This window comes from Drosophila guanche, unplaced genomic scaffold (assembly GCF_900245975.1).
Source record: "Drosophila guanche unplaced genomic scaffold, DGUA_6, whole genome shotgun sequence".
NCBI lineage: Eukaryota > Metazoa > Arthropoda > Insecta > Diptera > Drosophilidae > Drosophila > Drosophila guanche.
This window is the reverse complement of record NW_022995743.1, coordinates 8,746,973-8,769,226: the sequence shown is the minus strand read 5'-3', so window position 1 is coordinate 8,769,226 and position 22,254 is coordinate 8,746,973. Positions and strand designations below refer to the sequence as shown.

Sequence of the window (22,254 nt, the reverse complement as noted above, 5' to 3'; positions counted from 1 at the left end):
TTATTGCAGGAATTATTGCAGAGTTAGTTAAGCAGGAACCGCTTATAGCTATACGTGCGAGATCCGCTGACCATGGGCAAGGCATTGATAATAAGCTCAGAGGCTCACTTACATTCACTCACAGAATGGCCAACTGGTCGCCAAAGAAACGCGTCTGCTTGTAGAAGTATCAGCAGTGCCCAGGGCTCATCAAACCATCCCACCTTGTCAATGCCGTAGCAGGTCATTTCAATTTGGTCCATGGAGAGCCAGGGAAATTGCTAACGCAGAGCCTCCGGGCTGAGCGATTTGTTGGGGGCAGCCAATTCATTCTGCAGCTTGGAATTCTGGGTCAGGATTTCACCTACCTTAGGTAGCTCCGGTGCGACTGGAAGCAGAGATCCACATCGCCCGAATGCTTTTGGCTAGTTATAAGTCAAGTCGTGGCCATAGAGCTTTGCTTGGTAATTGGTTTTTGCTATTAAATGTCAATATAAATTATACTTTAATCGTGCATATCCCTTCAAAGGATAAGCCAAGCATACATGGCGTTTGGATTAGTTAAAGATTAGCTTCTAGCGGTTTCGAGGGCATCCATCATTGAGCTTGACTTGGGCTAGGAACAGGGACCTGCTCTGTGCTACGTTCCGGATTTCCTTGCTGCTGCTTGTTGCGTCCAAATCTGGGGCGTTTATTTGCTCGGCCGGCAGCTCCTTGCTGCTGTTGGCGGTGCTGAGGACGAGCAGGCGTGCCATTATCCTGCCAATAGTCGCTGGTTGTGTTGGGTTTCTGCACTCTGTATGCAAATGGATATTTGTAGACTCTTGCAGCTGGATTCCTTGACTCTTTTCTTACCCCTGTACGCTCTCGGGCAGCTCGTCCAGGCTCATGAGTATGTGTAGGGTGGGTATCTGGCGATTGACAATGATTTCCTCGAGGCCCTCCATCTGTGGCTTCCAGTGTTCCTCCACACTTTAATGATAATTGCTATTAACGGGTCAGCACTTGTTTATTGGCGGGACTCACCTGTTGTAGGCCATGCGCGTCACCTGGTATAGGGGGTGGCTGCGCTTAAGCACCTCGGCGCAGGATATGGTTTTGACCACTCCACCGCCAGAGCCACTCCACACCAGAGAGCGGTGTTCGCCCTTGTTCAGCGCTGCCTGGGCAAACTCAATCACATTGTTCACTTTGGTGCCGCCTTTGACCTGCAATTTGGAGCGGCATTAAAGCACATTTAGGCTGTCCGAATTAGGCTGTCTACTAACCTGCATCCAGAGGACATCCTCCAGATCCTTGTTAATGCAATCATCAAACGGCAATTCACTTTTGCTCAACTCCCGCTCAACGTTCTCCGCCTTGCGGTAGTGCATCATTTTGAGGCTGTGTACTCGCAGCTCGTTGATCTAAAAGAAAAAGAGAGAGAGATCCGGAATATAATTAGTGTGTACTAGAAGCCCTTAAGCATACCCTTGGCATAACCAATCTGTGGCTAGTGCACTGCCAACTCACTGACAGCGAACCACTCCACTCATCGTAAACTGTCCCGAGCAGTTATTGCCCATGGTACAGTCCGTGCAAATTGAATAATTGCTTGGTTTATGAGCCAAGAGAGACCAAGGGCAAAAAACACACACAAAAAGGAGAGGAAGTGGGACAGAAAAAGCGCAGGACCAGCTTGATAGACAACGATGTTACCTACAACTCATTTCGAACAGGGGAGAAGAGAATTACAAGTAGGGAGATTGACAATCAAGAACTAATAGAACATTTACACAAGAGAACTGTGCTCTTGCCGCTTCCACTTGTTGCAATTTTCTGCTGAAATCAGAAAGTCAAACCCCTTGGCAGGACCATGGGTGCCCTTGCTTTGACTAAATGCATTTTGAAGAGGAGTTCAAGTAAAAGTCAATAAAAAAGCATTCCAACAGCAATTAAATGTTCGCGGCTGCGGCTGCGGCAGCGTCAGCGTTTTCCCATTAAATAGAATTCAGCTGGTGTCGGGGGGGGGGGGGGGGGGGGGGGGGGGGGGGGGGGGGGGCACTAGACAACAGCCAACCCAGTGGCGGGACTGGGGAAAGGAGGCCAGTAAGGGATGATGGCCAAAGGAGCATGGTGCCACTTGTTGAGGCTGGGGCCAAACAACATTTTAGCGCAGGGACTGGCAGGGGTGGTGGCAAGCTGCAGCTGAATTCGACAGCAGCAGCAAACAGCAACGGCGAAAGTTTATTAATGAACTTTTCCCATGCCCTCACAGCTACCAGAACCAGAACCAGAACCAGAGCTAGAGCTAATGCCACGTGTCCAACACAGAGGAAACGACTCTCAAGGCTCAATGCAGCAGAAAATGAGGAACAAAGCGTCCGCAGAGTCGAAGGAAACGACAAGACGAACGGGAATGGAATGTTCCTAGAGGAATGCCTGCAAATTCCTTGCTTCCAACTCTGGCTCAGTTTCTGCCTGTCCCATTGACATCGTCGTCATCATCCGGCACTGGCATCGCATCGCATGGCATCGCTGCCATTCCTATCAAGTACGTTTTGAACAATAATTCAATTTGGTGCGGAAGTTATTAATAAAACGGTTCACCCGAGACGAGCACAAGTGGCAAGCCGCTGACGGCAATGGGCGATGTCCTATCAATGCCCCTGCTGCTGATGATGATGATGATGATGATGAGGCAGAGTGTTTCTGACAACACGTACTTTGAATTAACTGTACGAACGGTTACCCAATTGTGGCTGTGGGGATGCGCAAATTATATGTCCTTAAATATTTAATAGTTGAAAATTCAATTCCATGCGCAAAGGTTGCATCTTTACATGGGGTCGGCGTAGAGCTTCTTGTCTGCACCCTCTGCATATCTTCACGCACAGCGCAGAGATAGGGGGAGTGGTGACCGGAGGATTCCCGAGCTATGAATGAAGCAAATATTTCATGTATTTGCCATCGCAATCGCACATCCCACACACCCACGCTACCAGCCCACAACCCACTGAAGTATGCATTCATTAGACATGCCACGAGAGACGGGCACCCACTTTCACGGTTCGTGGCAGCAAGCCGAGGAGCCAACCGAGCTTAGCTCCTGGCCAAACCGCAGAGCAAGGATCATTTTGATTGCGCAGGCCGTGGCCAACGGTTCAGGAGAAGCGGCAAAGCGGCAACTACGACTCTCGTTCGATATCCAAGTAAGGCACAGGCACTGCCAAAGTGATATTTGTGTAAAAAACTAATACCTAAAATGTGTTAATTCCAAGGGCGATAAAGCCGCTGTTTAATTACAAACAAAATACAACATTTGTTTATACAAAAAATCAAGCAAAACATTAAAAACAACCACAAAGTTTATGCACAGTACAGCAACGCTGAAATATACACAAATCTATCAATAGTTTCCATTCATCAAGTTCAATGTAAAATGGAGAAAAACTATCTGGCCAGGAACTTGTGTAAAATAATTGTTAAGTTTTAAGTTTAAACAAAATAAATACGAATGAATACAATCGGAGAAATGCCTACAAAAACGAAACAATTGTGAACCCATTCTCAACACATTTTATTGGATCGAAATCCGAGTGCAAATTGATTAAAATTCAATTAGTCTGCCGCTGGCAGATTCGTATTATATATTGAGAAATTAATTTATTTTGAAATAAATTCTGTTTCAACACGCCCACGCCCACGCCTACGGCCACGTCTACGCCTCTGCAATTAATTGCCGATTGTGCACAAGAAGCGCAGCGTGCGGAAAATTCGAAAAAACAAACGCAGAAGCCAAAGGATCGAAGATGGATAGCACCGAATTTCGAAAACGTGGCATGGAAATGGTCGAGTACATTTGCACTTATCTGGAAACGCTGAACGAGCGACGGGTTACGCCCAGCGTGGAGCCGGGCTACTTGCGGCATCTGCTGCCATGTAAGCGAGACATTTGCTTCATTGGGGAATTTAGTTTGATGCTCCGATTGATTGATTCGCACACAGCTGAGGCCCCGCAGGAGCCGGAGGACTGGGACCAGATCATGAGCGATGTGGAGGATAAAATAATGCCCGGGGTGACGCACTGGCAGCATCCCAGATTTCACGCCTACTTCCCGGCCGGAAACTCGTTCCCCTCGATCCTGGGCGATATGCTGGGCGACGGCATTGGCTGCATTGGCTTCTCCTGGGCCGCCAGCCCCGCCTGCACCGAACTGGAGACGATTGTGCTGGACTGGCTGGGCAAGGCGATTGGTTTGCCGGACCATTTCCTCGCCCTCAAGGAGGGCAGCACTGGCGGCGGGGTCATTCAGGTAAACAGCTCGAAAACCCGTGATTTATTCTAAGTATTCCCATTCTGAGTACCTGCCTGTGATCCACACAGACATCCGCCTCGGAGTGTGTGCTGGTCACGATGCTCGCGGCACGGGCACAGGCCCTGAAACGGCTTAAGGCGCAGCATCCGTTCGTGGAGGAGGGCCACCTGCTCTGCAAGCTGATGGCCTACTGTTCCAAGGAGGCGCACAGCTGCGTGGAGAAGGCGGCCATGATTTGCTTCGTTAAGTTGCGCATCCTCGAGCCGGACGAGCACGCCAGCCTGCGCGGACAGACGATCTACGAGGCCATGGAGGAGGATGAATTGCAGGGCCTGGTGCCCTTCTTTGTGTCCACCACCCTGGGCACCACCGGCTCCTGTGCGTTCGACAATCTGCCGGAGATCGGCAAGCAGCTGCAGCGGTTTCCCGGCGTCTGGCTGCACGTGGATGCCGCCTATGCGGGCAACAGCTTCATCTGCCCGGAGCTAAAGCCCCTCCTGAAGGTGAGTTCCGTTCCAATCGAATCCTGAGGCTTTGTTCTGGAATATCCGCTCTGCAGGGCATCGAATACGCCGACTCATTCAACACGAACCCCAACAAGTGGCTGCTGACCAACTTTGACTGCTCGACGCTGTGGGTGAGGGATCGCATCCGTCTGACATCAGCTCTGGTCGTGGATCCGCTGTACCTGAAGCACGGCTACTCGGATGCGGCCATCGACTATCGTCATTGGGGAGTTCCACTCAGTCGGCGTTTTCGTTCGCTGAAACTTTGGTATGTGAGCAAAAAACCAAAAAACAAATCATTATTCATAATCATTATTGGTACCCGAGCCATGAGCCCCGAACACCCCGAAACACCCACTCGAGAGTCAAGTGTGTGAATGAGTGTGTTTGTTGACTATTGTCAGAAACTGAATTGATTTTTGTCGATTGGCCTGGAGTGTGTACCGCTCGCTGGCTTGTGTCTTGTTTAGGCCTTACTTTTGGACATATTTTGCCCGTCACCTCGTTCATTATTTGCTTGCGATTTAGTTGTAAAAACATTGAAGACAAATCTTGACACAGTCCAAAGGTTTGTCTAGCCAAAGCCAAAATGAGATGAATCAACACGACGATGGTTTTTGGGTACAGCTTTGGCATCCATGTTCCATGTTCCATGTTCCATGTTCCATGTTTCTTGCAGGTTTGTGCTGCGATCCTATGGCATTTCTGGGCTGCAGCACTACATACGTCACCATATCAAGTTGGCCAAGCGCTTCGAGGAGCTGGTGCTCAAAGATAAACGCTTCGAGATCTGTAATCAAGTCAAGGTGAGTTACAATCGGTTGGGCTTTCGTTTTATTTTCTTTCTTTGATTCGCTTTTAAAGTCGTAACTCGTAATTAATCATGCTCAGGGTTCAAAGCTCTTTGTGTGTGCCAACAATTTGTGTGTGCTCCAGGCCTTTGTCTGGGATTTTCAGTGCGGCAAGTTGTGTCCGGTGGGTGTGTGTGCTGGTGGGAGACCAAAGGTTTGGCCCAGTCGAAAATTAGAAATTGATTTGCCAGTGACGCAAATATAAGTGCCCAAACGTTGTCTGCCCCAAGCACCAAACAATCCATGAACTTGTTCGCAGTCGCAACACAAAATCCAAAGCAAATCAGGAATATTGCAAACGTGCGGAACAGCACGTCAAATTCCGTATGTGATTTGATTTCTTTCTGTTCGCTGTGGCCCATTGAAGTGTTTTGGCATAATTGCCATAGCAAATTGTTTCAAGACAGACCACGCACCACACAAGTGATTCATCCAGCCAGGCAGCTACTTGCTGAGGGATACTTCCGATGCTCGATGCTCGACGCCATTTGGTTGGGCAGTGAGCTGCGTAACTTCAGATGTTTCAGTTTATGGATTGTGCAATCTACACACGTGATTGTTGAAAGATTAATTCCATTCCAAGCTTCCGTTGTCCCCAGCTTGGTTTGGTCTGCTTTCGCTTGAAGGGCAGCGATAAACTCAACGAAAAGCTACTGAGCATCATCAACGAATCGGGCAAGCTGCACATGGTGCCGGCCAGTGTCAACGATCGGTATATCATACGTTTCTGTGCCGTGGCCCAGAATGCGACGGCCGAGGACATTGACTATGCCTGGGACATTATTGTGGACTTTGCCAACGAGCTGCTGGAGAAGGAGCAGCACGACGAGCTGTCCGAGATCATCAATCGGAAGAAGCAGGACACGCTGGCCCAGAAGCGTTCATTCTTCGTGCGAATGGTCAGCGATCCGAAGATCTACAATCCAGCCATCAACAAGGCCGGCACACCGAAGCTGTCCATGGAGTTGCCCTCGCCGGTGGTGAGTCGCGGCAATGCACCGATCATTCGCACACAGAGCTCCGTGGATCACAATTCGTGGATATCCTGGCCGCTGGCCTTCCTCTTCAACAGCGGCAACAACGAGGACAAGGGCAACAACGTCTCCTTGCGGTGGGTTGCACAGGAAGCTTCTTTGACTCTTTCTTATTGGTTTTGTGTCTACCATGTTGCAGCTTCCGACACCTGGACACCAATGTGCGTCACTCCTCGTCGCGCCGCAACTCAGGCGCTGGGTCTTCGCCCTCGCCAGAGAATGAACAGGAACTTGTGAATGTCCAGCAGGAGCAGAAATCCCCACGCAAGTCGCCCATGGCCATGCGCAAGGCATCTTCCACCCGCGATAATCCCAACTAAACATGTAGCCACACACGGTCTAGATGCATATAAAGACATACATATATTACGAGCATTACGAGTTGAATTAAATTATAGACAATTTTACAACATCAATTCCACATACCCCAAAGCTTCTCTCGATCTCCCCACTGATCCCTAGCGTATCCTAAGTTGAGGCACAACAAACAAATGACAAAAATTCCACAAAATAAAACTTTCTTGTTAATGAATGAATTCTGAAATTATGTGGGGCCACAATGGGCATGGGAAGGAATAAAGATCTGGTAGGTAAAGGTAATTTTTATTCATTTTTAAGAGCTGCTCCTGCTTTTAACGGATGTGTGTCACTGTCTCTAATCTATCTGGAAGATGCCCGCTGACAGCTAATAAAATGAACAAAAGATGTACGTGGTAAACACACTTTTATCCTGTGATCTTGCTGATGCCACAGCTATGACGTAGGACTGGCGGATCGTCATGAATTCATATGAATCTGAGTGGATGGGCTGGGCATTAAATGGGCCATGACTCAGAGAACGCCACAGAAGAGAATTTAGGAAGGCAGAAAATTAAAACAATTTTGAGTAAACCAAAAACAAAAACAAAAACAAACAAATATGAGAGAACAGATTTTGGGGTTCTGTTATGGCGGTGAGGTGTACAATTTGCGTTGGTGCTCCCGCTGCTTGTCCTTCTCCACAAACATTTTGACCAGCTTGTTCACGTAGGCCTCCTTGGCAACGGGCGAGTATTGGTTAAATTGTTTCTTCTCAATGTCCCAATTCAGATAGCTGGGCGCCTCGACATCCTTCGATTGATTGGCGGCCACTGCCTCCTCCTCCGCTCGACTGGATTGGCCCAGGTTCGTGTCGAGGTTCGTGTCAACTGGCAGGAGATTCGGAATGATGTCCGCACCGTACGTATTGCTAGTCCTTAGGTTTGGTGCTAGTTGCGGCCCATCTTCGGCATTTGGCTTCGACTCAAAGGTGTGCGCTTGTTCCTTCTGTTTCATTTGAGGACTTGCCTGCATCATCAGATGCTTCAGCATTGTGTCAAATCTACGGACTTGCGGCTTTGGTGCCGTCTCTGCCTGTTCTTGCTTCAACCGACTTACGGGCAACGGCAGCAGGCGTTGCTTCATCTCAAACAGCTGTCGCTCCTGTTCGTCTTGAGTGGGCATCAGATGTGCGATATTTGGATATATCCCAAAACTATGATTGCTGGCACCAACGACAGTGTTGATGCTGCGAATATCCTTTGGCTTTATCTTGTCCAGCATTAGGTCCAATTGGTTCATCGCGTGAGTCTCTCGCGGTTTGTTGCTGAATAGATTTCCATAACGTTTCATTTTCCTATGCTTGGTCTCCATGTAATCCTTTATGGCATCTAGACCGGGCTTGACTACCGATGTGTCTTTGAATTCGTCTGTTATGCAGCCCACACTTTCCAAGTATGCAATGGGGGACTCCCAGTTCTGGATCATGTCACGAATAACCTTGTCGTAGGCATTTTGGAAGCCCAACTTCTGCAGGGGCGTACCCTTTGCAGTGACTCCCTTGAGCAATGTTTCCAAGGTGCTGTTGACCAATAAATACCTGTGTGCGATGTCCACTTAGATAAATGGATGTGAAGGAAGTAAATGTATTTGTAATTTACCAAAATAAAAGTCGCATGGCAGTCGAGCACAATTTACAGACAGAATTTGACAAGCCAAGCCAGATGGAGAATTTACTTACAATGAAAACAAAGTCAAAGCCAGGTTACAAATAAAACCAGCTAAAGCAATAATTACCCTCCAACGTTAAACGCCAGATCATGAAATTCAAAACCCGCAGACTATCCCGTACTATCCGTAAAGTTCACTCCCCCAGTAAACCCAACGATCTGCTACCTGTCCAACATTTAACATCAATCAAGAGCGCCGCTTAACTTTTGCATTTCAATGATGACAACAACAAATTAGCATTCATAGTCGAATCAGAATGAATGAAATGCCTAAGGTATGATGGGGCCACAATGCAAACAAACGAAATTGCCAAAAATATATACATGGAAGAGTCGGTCGATCGATGGCCGAAATTTATGCAACATCCGTCAGCTGTTGCCAAGCGTGTGCTCCAAAAGCAACAACAGTTTAAACAATTTTCAAGAGAAGCGGAGACGATCATGGGATGGTTCGTGTTTGGCTGTGCCAACTGTCATAATTAATGGGCATGGGCACCGGGCTAGCCAAACACCAAAAGCGTTAGCCGAGACTCCAACTCCGAAGAGACATCCCAAGTCGCACGTAGTGTGAGACAGAAGGCGGATGGATGGATGATGGCAATGGCCCTCAAGCATTTTCAAGTGTGACCGCGTAAACTGAATATATTTTTATATTTAGACGCACGACGTCATCTGGAGCTGGCACTGCCACTGCCACTGGTGAATGAAAGTTTAGGCAAAGCTTCGAAATACGGCAAGTCATGGTGTCTCGCTCCCCTCTCAGAGTCCGTCTTCCTTCGGCTTTCTTGATCGCTTCGATCTGAAGCTTGTCAAGACGGCGCGTGCGACACATGAATCACCATCGCGGCATGCTTGGTCAGGGAGTTCTGAGAGACAGAGGAAGATTGTGCTCAAATGTGGTTTGTTTTTCACACATCACTGAATATAATATAATATATTGGTAAATGTTTAATAAGCGCTCCCTCTACGTCAATTAACATAACAATTAAGAGGCGAATCTACTGCTGACAACCCCAAACAAGTCCACAGTAAGTGCTTACTATGCTGACTACCAGGACTTCAACTGGATTACTTTCACCAATATTTGTTGATTAATTAAATCTCATAAAATATATTTATATCTGTCTAGGGTTTTAAATAAATAATTATTTGATTTATTATATTTTATTAAATAAATTATTACTGTAAAATGAACTAGGACAAGAAAGCGCAGAACGGGTAACTACCACCTGCCACTGGTGGCCAGCGAGAGCGCTTGTGCATTCTTCCGCCTCATGACAGGGAAATCCATTCATTAATTTCTACCCATTCACCCACTCCCACACTCATAATCATTCGCACCCACTCGCTGGCTTGCACCCCGAACTAAAATTCGTTTAGCAATATTTATTTATTTGGTTATTTGGCGTTTTCATGTTCCACCTAGCAGGAGATTCCGTGAAACAATGAGCGTTCTTCACGGCTACGTCACAAGATGGGACTGTTGCCGGGGATTCGTCATGCCGCATGCAACACCTGCGCTGGCCATACCCCTTTTCGTTAACAGATTTGTTCAATATTTGGACAATTACTTGCCACTTTTTCTGAGCAAGTACTGTGAGTGATTCCCCATCAATGTTTGATGCTTGCCCAAGACAACGATCCATGGAAAGTTTTGGACAATGTCCAGAGACCAAACGGGAGAGCATGCCATATTTTGGCAGTTCTAACAGACCAAAAGTTCCCCTAAACCCAAAGCCACAAAATTAATTCAGTTTCGGCTTCAATAAAAGCAGCTCAAACACGATTTAAAGCTATTTAAAAATCATAAACTTAAACGCTAGTGTGTGAGACAGACGAGGGTATTGAGGTAGGCAAGAAATAAATAAAGAAATGGCAAAATCAGATTCGGATTCCCTTGATTTCCCCACCAAGCATTTATTTCTAACATTTCTAAGTTGAAAATTATTTGTAGTCTGCAACAAACATACAATTAGAGATAAATACTTAATGTTAATGTGCGTAATTATATGGCAAATGGCGTATCACTCACCAAATAATTATGGCAACAACTGAAAACCCTTTCACGCCAGGGACTTTTTTTTGTACTAAGCAAAAGCTAAAGCGCTGCTGAGGTGTTCGGCTGGTAGCGACTGCGAGAGCACTCAAAGAAAGAGGCGGCATAATGACCAAAGCGGGTTTCCCAGCCAACCGATCGACCAAGCCGAAATCTCCGTGCAAGTAATTTGAGAGTGATCACGAGATGGTGAACGTCAATAGAAGTGCTACCATGGCGAACACCTTACACACAGGTAAACGACAGCGAGAGAGAGAGAGAGAGAGAGAGATCGAGAGAACGCACAGACAAGAGCGCCACACGAAGCCTCCCAGTAGTACAGTTTCTATATAAAGACGACTGCAGCCTCGGTGTTCAAGTCATTCGCGCAAAGGAAAACGTCGAAGCTGCAGCGAGCAAGCACGCACGTGATAACGGGATAATACAGTGATTGAGAAAAGTTTGTGTGTTCCTGACTTGTGTTTCGTTAGCCCCCAAAGAAATAGTCGTACATAGCACGCAAAGAGAACGACAAACAAAGTGGTGTCAACATTGTAAACAAGAGAAAAAGTGATAATCAAATTACTAAAATGGATGTAGAAGATTTTCGCAAATACGGCAAGGAAGTGATCGATTATATATGCCAATATAGCACCAATATAGAAGAGCGCGATGTGGCACCAACATTGGATCCGGGTTACCTGAAAAAACTACTCCCAGGTAAGCAGGAAAAAACTCAAAAAGGATTCCAAATAGTAGACTGTTTGGTTTACCCTAAGCATTTCTGCGGACAAGTACAAGTTTCTTTTTTTGCATGTGCGAAGGAAATTCTTATTTATAGAGCAAGTGATAAATCGTATACAGTAATTAGCAAACTATTCCTAAATAAATTGGCAATGAATCTGAAGAAAGAAAACATATTTCGCTTCGCACAAAATAATTAAAGAAAGTCGAAACGCCAAACAGAAATCACTCTCGAAAGCCAAAAACTTGTTGTTAAATCATGTTGACTAATTGCTCGGCTCTGCAAAGGCATTCGAATAATGTACGAATATAAACTATTCGAAAATCCCCAGCCAACCCACACACCCACGTACATTGGGTACTACTACATACCTCCACAATAAGAGGCGCGGGCGTGGAGCATAATTGGGGCACACACTCAGCAGCCGTCTTCGATGAAGTTGGCAGGCTGTGGCAGGCAGGCAGGCAGGCAGGCCGAATTCGGTGTTAGCGCAGGGAGATTTCAGGCGAATTCCGCGCAGTTTGTTAAGTTAAATATTTACACCCGAATGGACGAATGGACGAATGGACGCCGCAATTCAACGCCGGGTTCAACTAAACAAATCAATTAATTATGCATACGCAAACACACACCTTCGGCCTTATACTCGTCCCAACTACTTGTAGATGTATGTACAGATGTGTAGGGGCTTACTTGTTGATCATTCTACTCACTGCCAAAAATAACAAATCTACCATAAATATTGATGCCGATCTGCTGGTCCGTCTTTATAGGTGATAAAAGAATTATTTAGTGGGCACCACGGACTGACTCCAGGCTACCTTTTTGTTTATCCCACAGCGGACGCACCACAATCGCCGGAATCATTCAAAGATGTGCTCGAGGACTTTGAGCAGAAAATCATGCCGGGCGTCGTGCACTGGAACCATCCAAAGTTTTTTGCCTACTTCCCTTCGGGCAATTCGTTTCCCTCCGTCCTGGGGGACATGCTGAGCAGTGCCATTGGGTCGATCGGCTTCAGTTGGGCCAGCTGTCCGGCAGCCGCCGAGCTAGAAACGATTGTCATGAACTGGTACGCCAAGGCCCTGGGTCTGCCGAAGGCCTTCATTTCGGATGCGCCCGGCAGCACTGGCGGTGGAGCCCTCCAGGGCTCTGCCTCCGAGTGTGTGCTCGTTTCGCTAATCACGGCGCGTGCTCGAGCCATCAACGAGCTGAAGGGTCAGACCACAGTCCACGACAGCGTCTTCCTGCCCAACCTGATTGCCTATGCCAGCCGCGAGGCGCACTCCTGCGTGGAGAAGGCCACCAAAATGGCCCTAGTCAAGCTGCGCATCATCGACGCTGATGTGCATGGACGCATGCGCGTGGATCTGCTCAAGCAGGCCATCCAAAACGATGTCAACGCTGGCCTTACGCCTTTCTTTGTGGTGGCCACGGTGGGCACCACGGGAGGCTGTGCCTTCGATGACATCACAGAGATCGGCAAGGTCTGCCGACAGGTGTCTAGCATTTGGCTGCATGTGGATGGCGCCTATGCTGGCAACTCCTTCATTCTGCCCGAGATGCGCGTGTTCTCAGCTGGCCTGGAATACGCCGACTCGTTCAACACGAATCCCAACAAGCTGCTCCTCACCAACTTTGATGCCTCTGCCCTTTGGGTGCGCGATGTGATGAATCTCAAGAGTGCGCTCAATGTGAATCCGCTCTACCTCAGGCACGAGCACATGAGCGGCGTGGACTACAGACATTATGGCATACCGCTGAGCCGTCGATTCCGTGCCCTGAAACTCTGGTTTGTTTTCCGCATATACGGCGTAAAGGGTCTGCAGGAGTACATACGCAACCACATGGCCCTGGCCAAGAAGTTTGAGATGCTGGTGCGAAAGGACGATCGCTTTGAGGTGCGCAATGATGTCCACTTGGGTCTGGTCTGCTTCCGCATGAGGTATGTTGAGAAAGCTGAGCCTTGCCACAAGAATTACTTATCAAATTTCCGTACTTTTTGTATTCTCTGTAGAACTGGCGACGAGCCCAATCACACGCTGCTGGCCATGATCAATCATTCGGGGAAAATGCACATGACGCCGGCCAAATTCAATGGCCGCTACGTAATCCGCTTCTGTGTCACCTATGAGCATGCCTGCGAGAAGGATATCCTAGATGCCTGGAGCCAAATCAAGTGCTTCGCAGAGGAGATCCTGCGCGACAATCAGCTGGAGATCAGTTCTGCCCCGGCCTCACCAGAAGCTGAGCGCACCAGCTCAGAGCCGGCGGCACCTGTGGCCGGCAAGCCGCCCATCAAGAAGAAGCTGACGAGAACCAAGTCGCTGCGCTTCTCCTTCACTCGCAGCATCTCGCGGGAACAGTACCAGAATCAGAGCGAGCATCTCGGGGATGGCGCTACACCGATCCTAGTGGTAGACCCGAAAACACTGCAGCAGAACTTTCAGAAAGCGGCAGAGGAGAACGAAAGGTTGAATAACATTAAGAACGGAAACACCGCCAATAGCAATGCGAAGCTCAAAGATATATCGGACGTGGACACCGACGAGGCGAGTAATTGAGCGTAAGCCTCTGGACAGAGGCTTTCCCCGATATACCTAGAGCTAGTATTAGTTGTGTGTGGAGCTGAGATGAGGCCTGTACCTAACGTTTTGCTGACGTTGAATTTAAGTACACTATTTATGCATTTAGAGCCTAAGTTTCGCCGCTGAATTTCATTCGATTCAACTATGAAGTCATACCATTTGTATTTGATAGTATTGTGTATTTATATCTAGTGAACTATCATGAACAAACGCACTTATTTATAAACATTTACTGGCATTTGATATGCACATTTTCTAAAAGTCGTTGTACCGTTCTTGGGAATGTCTTTTGGGTTGTGATGGAATACTGCACTCAACCATAGTGTAAACACAATGCAAAACAGCTGCTCAGAACTTTTCAAGCTGTGCATGTCCATGGAACAAGTGCAAGGTACTATTCCATCCGGATGACTTACCACTTCCGGGTTTGTGCTAGAAATAAGTACACTAAATCACCACAAAAATATAAACAAAACACTCTTCACTTCACACATGTGATTACAATCGATAGAACCGGCTTTTTGGACTACCGATAGAGTATTGAAATATGTATCGGTATTTCTGGTGTGCTGCCGTTATCGATACATCGCAAAAAAGTAAACAAAACGCTGCCGGCACGCGAACATCTTGAATTTGTTAAATTACATTTGAATAACTTAAAATGCCGAACTGGAACCAAATTCAGTCGCAGCTGCGCAGCTCCAACAACCCAGTCGTCTTTTTCGACATTGCCGTGGGCACAACAGTGAGTGGAAATATATATATGCTTATATCAAATATTTACTGGAACCATCTTGGCATGCAGGAAATCGGGCGAATGATCTTTGAGCTGTTCGCAGACACAGTGCCGCGGACGGCGGAGAACTTTCGACAATTCTGCACAGGAGAGTATCGACCTGATGGTGTACCCATTGGCTACAAGGGCGCCAGTTTCCACAGAGTAATTAAGGATTTTATGATACAAGGCGGTGACTTTGTCCAGGGCGATGGCACCGGCGTCACCTGCATCTATGGCAACACATTTGGCGATGAGAACTTCACCTTGAAGCACGACTCACCTGGCTTGCTGGCCATGGCCAACAGCGGGAAGGACACAAATGGGTGCCAGTTCTTCATCACCTGTGCAAAATGCAACTTCCTGGATGGCAAGCATGTGGTATTTGGACGAGTGCTCGATGGTCTGCTTATTATGCGAAAGATTGAGAATGTTCCCACGGGGCCCAACAACAAGCCCAAGCTGCCAGTGACGATTTCACAATGTGGACAAATGTAGAGTAGATGTTTGGGTATTTGAATTTTGTATAAATAAATAAATGTTGCTATACAGTGTCTGTAAACAAAGCGTATTGAAGCGAGTTTGTTATTTTTTAAATGTCCTTGTTGAAGTAGGGCGAATAGCCGCCCGACAGCACCTTCTCCTTTCGCAGTGTTCTGCAGTCTTCGATCATGAAGCTGAAAGAAAAAAAGTTTATTAACAACAGCATACGAGATGTGAGAGATTTGCAAACCCACTCGTAGTAAAGCGAAACCAGAGGGACTGTTGCAAAATGCCACAGCGCATGGGCATCGAGAATCCAGCCTATGGGCGGAAAGTCCAACAGCTCGAGGCTCATGGCCAGAGCAAATAGCACGTAGAATCGAAGAATCCTCCGGAAGTAGGGACGCCGGGTGCGTACTCGATGACACCAGATGAACCAACCCACGGCGGACAGAACACCGGTGGCAATATTTACTTTCATATTGAAGGAATAGTTGAATTTACCGACACTCAGATAGGCAAAGTAGTTAATGTAGTAGGACACAATGGCGAGCGTGATCACACCGCGTAGGAACAGCGAGTAACGATGAAGCATTCGCATCACCATGCAATAGAATGTGCAGAGCACAATGGAATAGGCGAAGGCATAGTCCAGCAGCTCAGTCAAGGGAAAGTCTCTCGTGTGGAATATTGAAGACCAGATCCAGCCATTGAGACACGTCTGAAAATGCAACGTACATAAGTGCAAATAGTACTAATTAGTTCCCCTCAGGCTAATTACCACTCCGAATATGTGTGCCAGCATGTAACAAGGGCTATCTGGACGCACTTCTCGTCGAAACTTGCGCAGCATTCGGTAGTGCATAATAAAATTAAATACTGAGAATATGACCGATGCCGGCTCCTGCATTCCCAGCATTCTTAGAAATGGCCACTTGCCATAGAACTGAGGTATGGGCCAGGCCCGTTCCGCAAAGGCAGCCACTGTCCGCCACATGCAGCCATACTGGCACTCGTCTGCACAGCTCCACTGAAAGATCTGATCGAATACCGACTGTTTATAGAAATTCACTGCTTGCTCCTGTATTTCCAGCCCATCTGCAAAAAGAACAAAAGGGGGTCAGGTGCACTATATTCAGTACATATTTGAATAATTAATTCGCTCACCTGCCGAGCAGTTGGTTCGCTCGCAGTTCTGCCGGCAGTTGTGAAAGAATTGAGTACGGTCACCATTGGAGGCATCAATCAATTTTGGAAAAGAATATAAATATACACAAGTACAGAACGCATACAATGCAAGCGATGGCATTGCTTCAATGTTCGGGGTCCGCTGTCCGCGGCACTTGAAGCTTATTCCTATCTGCACCGAATATTTTGTTAAAAAGTTATTGATTTATCGTGCAAGGGTATCGATGTTTTCACTGCAGTATCGATAGGTGACAGCATTGCGCGAGGCAATCTTCGTCTCTATTTACTTCTGTATTGTGCGGAATTGAATCGCGGAAAACTAGTTAAAATGTGCTCTGGAAACAATAAAACCAGACAATGAAGCTATATTGGTGTACCTAGGGAACAACTCGGGTAGCTACAGCCTCCATCGAGGCCATTGCAGGTGGAATTTTTCAACAGAGAGTGGGCGTCAGTGGGAGTTAATGATAGAGAGGGGGCGACGACGTCAGAGGGAGAGTGTGTGAAACTGGTGCAATATTATTAATTTGTAGGCAATGCATCTGCCGGATCGAAGCCGCTTCACGCGAGCCTATATTTAGCGCATGACGCATGGTCAGCCAGTGGGGAGTGCTCTGCGATCTCGTTAGACAGAAGCTGTGCCTCCAATGTCCTCCAAGTATCAGACGGCGAATAGTGATGCCATCGCCTTGCCCGCGTACCCACTAATCCCGAGCAGGGACCCAAGGGATCAACGCAAGTCGCAAAGTAATAAGGTAGGTTGTTTTCGTCATCAGCCAATCCTTATCTCATTCTCAATTTCTCTCTTATCTACGATCAGCAACGAGAGCCATTCGTATTCTTCATAATGCGACTAAATTTGAAAGCAGTGATGCTCGTTTTAACCGTGGCCGTGGTGGTGATAACCTTAGGCGTTTATATGCGATGTGCCGCCTTCTCATTTTCACCGGACTTTGTGCGTCAGTTTAATCGGCACCATGATAGTCAATCCTCCAGCGCTGCGCAAACCTCGGATGCGCTTCAGGACATTGAGTGCTCCATCAATCAGGAGTACAGCGTTCACTGCAAGCGAGATGAGAATGCCAACGAGGTGTACGTGCCCTTCTCGTTCCTGCGCAACTACTTCGACGTGAGCGGAGCAGTCACAACCAGCGGCACTGAGGTGGCCAAATTTAATTGGATGCACAGCACAGCCAAGGTTAATCTGCCCAAGGGCAAGTACGATGCCCGTGGCGTGTTCATGTACTTTGAGAACTACAACGTAGAGGTGCGCGACCGTGTGAAGTGCATCAGCGCCGCCGAGGGAGTTCCCGTGAGCACGCAGTGGGAGAAGCGGGGCTACTTCTACCCCACGCAAATAGCCCAGTTTGCCCTATCCCATTACAGCAAGAATCTGACGGAGCAGCCGGCCCGAGTGCACATTTTGGAGGATGGCGATGGCTATCAGATGGACTGGACAACGCCCAAGACCAGTAATATGACACGCATCTGGCATCATAAGTTCAATACCAGCGTGGTTCAGTTCGAGACGGCCATTGGCTACGAGAGCGCCATCAGCATCGCCCTCAACCAGACACTGGATCTACTTTTGAGCGTGGATCTGCTTCTGGTGACCAACAGCAGCAGCCTTATGGTCACGGTCCAGAACCGTGACACCAAGCACAGCTATAACCTCCATTATATTCCCGCCGATCTTCTACTCAGTGTGCAGGACTCGAACATCTATTACGGATTGGGTGCATCGGCTCTGAACAAATGGCGACACGTCACCCGGGATCTGCACATCGATGTGCAGAAGGGCATCGTGCTCGGCGATAAGCGATCACCGCTGAAGGTACGCCGCTCCGATTTGGAAGTGCTGTCCGTCGCCTTCCTGGGCATCGGCTTCTACGACAACATTACGTTATCCACCAGCGAGCACATGGCACATTTCTATGATGCTGCCGAATGGTTTGTCCACAATCAGGACCCCAAGTCAGGTGGCTGGACGAACCCAGTGCGCCGTAGTCTCAATGGTTTTACCGAGCTGCGTCCAGGTTGGATTTCGGCCATGGGCCAGGGCCATGCCATATCCGTGTTGGCGCGAGCGTACTGGCATTCCGGTGGCGATGAGAGGTACCTCAAGGCAGCTGCAGCAGGACTCCAGCCATACAGGGTATTCTCGCAGGACGGCGGCGTTCTGTCGCAGTTCATGGACAAATTCTATTGGTAAGTTGGTCAGAAATAAATGGCTTAGGCGTCTTATGTGATGTTTTCTCAATCAACAGGTACGAGGAGTATCCCACAACGCCGCCATCATTTGTGCTAAACGGTTTCATCTATTCGCTATTGGGTCTCTACGATCTGAACAGCACGGCGCCAGCTAAAATCGCACGAGAGGCTGGCCAACTGTTTGCCCAGGGCATGTACTCGCTGAAGAAGATGCTTCTGCTGTACGACACGGGCTCCGGCACCAGCTACGATCTGCGGCATCTCAGCCTTGGTGTGGCACCAAATTTGGCACGCTGGGACTACCATGCAACGCATGTGAATCAACTGCTACTTTTGGCCACCATTGACAGCGACCCACTGATTGCACAGACCGCTGAGCGCTGGAAGGGCTATATGTTTGGCAAGCGGGCCAAGCACAACTGAGAACTAAGGAAACTGGCGACCTATCGTCGTCGAAAAAGTGATATTTTGTAAGGCTTAATCATAATGCTTAACCATTCTAAATGGTTGCATCTTGTGCCGTGCCCTTTCCACATCCCCACACTCCCGTTTCGGACCATCGCTCGTATGATTTTCGTCCTCGTCCTTGTGCTTAATATTTGATTTATGAATTTATTGTATTAAGCTAATGTTTAAAGTTAAGCTAATGTACCTTTAGGTTCGATTGCTGTTGGCCTCATCTTTAATCATCTGTTGACCCATCTTGATAGCGTAATTGTTTCCTAACAGAACTAGATGCACGCGTACTTCACTGGACAATATCGAACAAATTTATTAGAAACTTACCGCTTAACCTTCGTAGTTGACTGTTGTAGTAAGACGTTTTTTACTGCGCAAACTAAGTAGAGTTCGTTACACTCCCCCCGCCCTGTATAAAGTAATGTGTAGAGAGCTTAGCGCTGTAGCTGTAGAACGATTAGATCCCACATAAACATAGATAGTATATCAGTTGGATGCATATTCGGTATTCCTACCAGCCACACACACCTATTTCTCCTTACCGTACAAGGTAGTTGAAGTGTTCCAACGCGAATGTTGAACATAGATACATATGCACGATACGATAATAACAATTTCTATATGATCAGCATGTAAGGTAATGTAGCGTAGGCCACTTGAGGATATTTCCACACTTATCTCGACATAAACGATGCCATTCCACTAATTATTTTAATTTGTATGCCCTGGCAGAAGAGAGTATTATGATTTGGACCAAACCATTGCAACATAAAACATTTAAACATACTTACGTGTCGCATTAGGCGAAGGATTGGTCGATTTGCGAGGGCATCATTAGCTTCGGCATGCCGAACTTCACTTTCTTAATGGATACACCTAAGTTTTCACCATTGCAAGCTCATGCCATTTTCGTTGTATATGTACCAATAATCCCGAATACGAGACTGTTCACAAAAAGAAACACTATTAATTTTGAGTATTGTATTAAGTGAATGCCCATCAATGTACTTAATTTATGTGTTATCTATTCGCACATTGTACTGTTAACATGCGTGTTGGGTCGATGCTGGAAACGTTAATACTTTCTAGAGCGTCTTCGGGTATAAGTTAATGCACTCACAATCCGACTTTGCATAATGTTTATTTACAATTTGGTTAATTTTACTAACAACGAAATATAAAACGACTCTGTGTCATTGAAATGTACAAACAAACACACGTTCAACTTATGTTACTAAAAGAAAAGAGGTAAAACCGTTTGGGTCTGGCTGCGTCAGGATCTTTGGGAGGTGAGCACATGCGAACGTATCGAGGGTGGACCATTCCGACGGCCGACTTCCGCAATGAAAGCGTTCTCCATTTGGTCGCATATCAGGTCAAAGAATATGTTGGCGACATTGCTGTGCAGCAGCGATTTAAATTTAAAGGACACCTTGAAGTCCAAGACGCAGGAGTTGGGTATGTCTTTCAGGCCCGGACTAAAACGCCACTCGTTAAGCAAGTAGTTGAACAAACGGCCATCATGGCACTCAGACTTGACCAGGCTGGGTGACTCCAGCGTCACTCTCGATGTGTACGCCTCGTTCAGTGGTGGGAAGCCAACAATGAGGTCGGCCTTGAAGCCGCTCTTATCACTGTCTACGGTGTGCACATGCGATCGCTTCACATAGGGAACAAATTTGTAGTAGTTGCTCACATCGGCGACCACTGTGTACATGTCATGCATGGAGTACCTGTGGATACAAACGAGTGATGTCAATGCCGCACTTGTGGCTTGAGGCGCTGGCACTTACCCCACAAGCTCCTTTTTGGTGTACCAACGATTTTTGGTGCGGAAATCATTGAACGTTATGTAGGACCTTTGGATGCTGTTGGCGAAACTGCGCTGCTGGCAACAGCTGCAAACGATAAAGCACACTCTCAGTGACACAGACAATTTAGCTAGTCCAAAATTGCAACTCTCCCCTTAGATGGAGATTATGTAATTTGCATTTACCTGCTGACCTTGATTCAATAAGTGACCTCAGGATTCTCACATCCAAAACTTTAAGTTTGCTGCCCTTTAGCATTTTAAGCAAAGCTGGAATATTCGTATACGGAAAAAATATATATTCCTGAGGTGTGTATGTTCCCTCCACTCCACCCTTCAGCAACAACAACAGCAAAGACGCAATCCACGCAGTAACAGCTGATTGCAGGGTTGCTGTACAGCTACACGGCAACCACATGTAGAACTACATGTGCAACTACATAAATATGTATAAAAATATACATTTCGAATTTTCTTATGAATATATTTATTTTCACATGATTGCACACAGCGAACCCTTCTCATCCTGCGGCACACTGAGCCCGGACAGCTCTCTTTGTTTCACCTCCAGATACGTGTTTTCGTTGCGCTTTGCCAGCCATTCTGGCAGAGGCTTTGCCCAATCTGCTGGCGGCTGCTTGCGTTTCTCCCAAGTGTTGTTGGCAAAGTGCGCCCGCAGTCGGATATGGCGGCGTTCCTCCTCGCTTTTGATGACAGCGGCACCGGCACACACATCGTTACCATTCGATTGATGATAGCGTTCGCAGTTTTTGTAGTCTGTCAGCCACTGGGAGCAATCGGTGTCCTGGCCAAATATAAAGTATTGATGGAATCGTGCTTTGAAACTCGTGCAGTCGTCGTACTCATCCTTGTACAGATGACAGGGTCGGATCTAAGGGAAAAATCCATTGGATATCTGCTCACAATTAAAGCCTGTTACTTACCGCCCACACATCAGCCAACGCTGTTTGTTTTTGCTCATATTTTGTGTCAGAATTTTCGTCTTTCTTGCCCATTTTAATTACATAAAAAATTCGAGCAACTTAAACAGCTGTTTCTGTTTATATATTGTGGATGTAGGGGGCTAGAGATGAGCCGATGTCACACTATCGTGACAAGCACGAAAATGCGCAGGCAAATAAATAACAAATTTAAAATATATAAATGAATTTAGATTAGATTGTAGAGTGGCGGCCAAAATTGTTCAGAGTCGGAGTCAGCATTGACCACAGGAAGGAAATGCATGTGCATGTAATGGAACTGGA

At 47.2% G+C, this 22,254-nt stretch overlaps 9 protein-coding genes across 10 annotated transcripts; 4 read left to right on the top strand and 5 right to left on the bottom strand.

The window, feature by feature from the left end:
• Nucleotides 1-447: 447 nt before the first annotated feature.
• On the bottom strand, nt 448-14,577 carry LOC117592614 (ribonuclease P protein subunit p25-like protein). Its single transcript, XM_034286499.1, has 5 exons — nt 14,480-14,577; nt 1,248-1,385; nt 1,006-1,187; nt 835-951; nt 448-775 (listed from the first exon to the last, which is right to left on the bottom strand). Exons 2-5 carry the CDS (start codon nt 1,353-1,355, stop codon nt 577-579), a joined length of 606 nt encoding a protein of 201 aa, XP_034142390.1. The 5' UTR covers nt 1,356-1,385; nt 14,480-14,577; the 3' UTR covers nt 448-576.
• On the top strand, nt 3,105-7,167 carry LOC117592606 (tyrosine decarboxylase). Of its 2 annotated transcripts, XM_034286489.1 has the most exons (8): nt 3,105-3,170; nt 3,719-3,900; nt 3,967-4,274; nt 4,346-4,780; nt 4,837-5,051; nt 5,463-5,589; nt 6,234-6,745; nt 6,808-6,988. In XM_034286489.1, exons 2-8 carry the CDS (start codon nt 3,771-3,773, stop codon nt 6,986-6,988), a joined length of 1,908 nt encoding a protein of 635 aa, XP_034142380.1. In that variant the 5' UTR covers nt 3,105-3,170; nt 3,719-3,770. The 2 variants fall into 2 exon arrangements, with proteins under 2 accessions (XP_034142380.1, XP_034142381.1); XM_034286490.1 differs by lacking the exon at nt 3,105-3,170 and having other exon boundaries at nt 3,771-3,900; nt 6,808-7,167.
• On the bottom strand, nt 7,376-8,695 carry LOC117592611. Its single transcript, XM_034286494.1, has 2 exons — nt 8,627-8,695; nt 7,376-8,565 (listed from the first exon to the last, which is right to left on the bottom strand). Exons 1-2 carry the CDS (start codon nt 8,641-8,643, stop codon nt 7,614-7,616), a joined length of 969 nt encoding a protein of 322 aa, XP_034142385.1. The 5' UTR covers nt 8,644-8,695; the 3' UTR covers nt 7,376-7,613.
• On the top strand, nt 11,103-14,324 carry LOC117592608 (aromatic-L-amino-acid decarboxylase). Its single transcript, XM_034286492.1, has 3 exons — nt 11,103-11,450; nt 12,316-13,420; nt 13,493-14,324. Exons 1-3 carry the CDS (start codon nt 11,321-11,323, stop codon nt 14,037-14,039), a joined length of 1,782 nt encoding a protein of 593 aa, XP_034142383.1. The 5' UTR covers nt 11,103-11,320; the 3' UTR covers nt 14,040-14,324.
• A 69-nt stretch (nt 14,578-14,646) lies between the features above and the next one.
• LOC117592615 (peptidyl-prolyl cis-trans isomerase H) lies at nt 14,647-15,395 on the top strand. Its single transcript, XM_034286500.1, has 2 exons — nt 14,647-14,808; nt 14,869-15,395. Exons 1-2 carry the CDS (start codon nt 14,725-14,727, stop codon nt 15,334-15,336), a joined length of 552 nt encoding a protein of 183 aa, XP_034142391.1. The 5' UTR covers nt 14,647-14,724; the 3' UTR covers nt 15,337-15,395.
• LOC117592610 (post-GPI attachment to proteins factor 3) lies at nt 15,332-16,686 on the bottom strand. Its single transcript, XM_034286493.1, has 4 exons — nt 16,489-16,686; nt 16,103-16,419; nt 15,576-16,042; nt 15,332-15,515 (listed from the first exon to the last, which is right to left on the bottom strand). Exons 1-4 carry the CDS (start codon nt 16,628-16,630, stop codon nt 15,431-15,433), a joined length of 1,011 nt encoding a protein of 336 aa, XP_034142384.1. The 5' UTR covers nt 16,631-16,686; the 3' UTR covers nt 15,332-15,430.
• Nucleotides 16,687-16,774: 88 nt separating this feature from the next.
• LOC117592607 (D-glucuronyl C5-epimerase B) lies at nt 16,775-19,443 on the top strand. Its single transcript, XM_034286491.1, has 3 exons — nt 16,775-17,264; nt 17,330-18,717; nt 18,777-19,443. The coding sequence occupies exons 1-3, from the start codon at nt 17,157-17,159 to the stop codon at nt 19,141-19,143; spliced, it is 1,863 nt and encodes a 620-aa protein (XP_034142382.1). The 5' UTR covers nt 16,775-17,156; the 3' UTR covers nt 19,144-19,443.
• Nucleotides 19,444-20,290: 847 nt separating this feature from the next.
• Nucleotides 20,291-21,338, bottom strand: LOC117592612 (coenzyme Q-binding protein COQ10, mitochondrial). Its single transcript, XM_034286495.1, has 3 exons — nt 21,184-21,338; nt 20,973-21,077; nt 20,291-20,912 (listed from the first exon to the last, which is right to left on the bottom strand). The coding sequence occupies exons 1-3, from the start codon at nt 21,246-21,248 to the stop codon at nt 20,453-20,455; spliced, it is 630 nt and encodes a 209-aa protein (XP_034142386.1). The 5' UTR covers nt 21,249-21,338; the 3' UTR covers nt 20,291-20,452.
• A 137-nt stretch (nt 21,339-21,475) lies between these two features.
• Nucleotides 21,476-22,088, bottom strand: LOC117592616 (UPF0545 protein C22orf39 homolog). Its single transcript, XM_034286501.1, has 2 exons — nt 21,934-22,088; nt 21,476-21,881 (listed from the first exon to the last, which is right to left on the bottom strand). The coding sequence occupies exons 1-2, from the start codon at nt 22,003-22,005 to the stop codon at nt 21,483-21,485; spliced, it is 471 nt and encodes a 156-aa protein (XP_034142392.1). The 5' UTR covers nt 22,006-22,088; the 3' UTR covers nt 21,476-21,482.
• Nucleotides 22,089-22,254: the final 166 nt, after the last annotated feature.

Excerpts from the sequence above, each read along its gene's own strand:
- LOC117592614 (XM_034286499.1), bottom strand. The coding sequence starts at position 1,355 with ATGATGCACTACCGCAAGGCGGAGAACGTTGAGCGGGAGTTGAGCAAA. Across the intron at positions 1,188-1,247 it reads AGGATGTCCTCTGGATGCAG|GTCAAAGGCGGCACCAAAGT; the intron begins GTTAGTAGACAG and ends TCCAAATTGCAG. Across the intron at positions 952-1,005 it reads ACGCGCATGGCCTACAACAG|TGTGGAGGAACACTGGAAGC; the intron begins GTGAGTCCCGCC and ends TTATCATTAAAG.
- LOC117592606 (XM_034286490.1), top strand. The coding sequence starts at position 3,771 with ATGGATAGCACCGAATTTCGAAAACGTGGCATGGAAATGGTCGAGTAC. Across the intron at positions 4,275-4,345 it reads CTGGCGGCGGGGTCATTCAG|ACATCCGCCTCGGAGTGTGT; the intron begins GTAAACAGCTCG and ends TGATCCACACAG. Across the intron at positions 6,746-6,807 it reads GGCAACAACGTCTCCTTGCG|CTTCCGACACCTGGACACCA; the intron begins GTGGGTTGCACA and ends ACCATGTTGCAG.
- LOC117592608 (XM_034286492.1), top strand. The coding sequence starts at position 11,321 with ATGGATGTAGAAGATTTTCGCAAATACGGCAAGGAAGTGATCGATTAT. Across the intron at positions 11,451-12,315 it reads CCTGAAAAAACTACTCCCAG|CGGACGCACCACAATCGCCG; the intron begins GTAAGCAGGAAA and ends TTTATCCCACAG. Across the intron at positions 13,421-13,492 it reads CTGGTCTGCTTCCGCATGAG|AACTGGCGACGAGCCCAATC; the intron begins GTATGTTGAGAA and ends TATTCTCTGTAG.
- LOC117592615 (XM_034286500.1), top strand. The coding sequence starts at position 14,725 with ATGCCGAACTGGAACCAAATTCAGTCGCAGCTGCGCAGCTCCAACAAC. Across the intron at positions 14,809-14,868 it reads ACATTGCCGTGGGCACAACA|GAAATCGGGCGAATGATCTT; the intron begins GTGAGTGGAAAT and ends CTTGGCATGCAG.
- LOC117592610 (XM_034286493.1), bottom strand. The coding sequence starts at position 16,630 with ATGCCATCGCTTGCATTGTATGCGTTCTGTACTTGTGTATATTTATAT. Across the intron at positions 16,043-16,102 it reads TGGCACACATATTCGGAGTG|ACGTGTCTCAATGGCTGGAT; the intron begins GTAATTAGCCTG and ends TTGCATTTTCAG. Across the intron at positions 15,516-15,575 it reads CTGGTTTCGCTTTACTACGA|CTTCATGATCGAAGACTGCA; the intron begins GTGGGTTTGCAA and ends TTTTTCTTTCAG.
- LOC117592607 (XM_034286491.1), top strand. The coding sequence starts at position 17,157 with ATGTCCTCCAAGTATCAGACGGCGAATAGTGATGCCATCGCCTTGCCC. Across the intron at positions 17,265-17,329 it reads GCAAGTCGCAAAGTAATAAG|CAACGAGAGCCATTCGTATT; the intron begins GTAGGTTGTTTT and ends ATCTACGATCAG. Across the intron at positions 18,718-18,776 it reads TTCATGGACAAATTCTATTG|GTACGAGGAGTATCCCACAA; the intron begins GTAAGTTGGTCA and ends CTCAATCAACAG.
- LOC117592612 (XM_034286495.1), bottom strand. The coding sequence starts at position 21,248 with ATGCTAAAGGGCAGCAAACTTAAAGTTTTGGATGTGAGAATCCTGAGG. Across the intron at positions 21,078-21,183 it reads AGGTCACTTATTGAATCAAG|CTGTTGCCAGCAGCGCAGTT; the intron begins GTCAGCAGGTAA and ends TATCGTTTGCAG. Across the intron at positions 20,913-20,972 it reads ACCAAAAAGGAGCTTGTGGG|GTACTCCATGCATGACATGT; the intron begins GTAAGTGCCAGC and ends TTGTATCCACAG.
- LOC117592616 (XM_034286501.1), bottom strand. The coding sequence starts at position 22,005 with ATGGGCAAGAAAGACGAAAATTCTGACACAAAATATGAGCAAAAACAA. Across the intron at positions 21,882-21,933 it reads CGTTGGCTGATGTGTGGGCG|ATCCGACCCTGTCATCTGTA; the intron begins GTAAGTAACAGG and ends TTTTTCCCTTAG.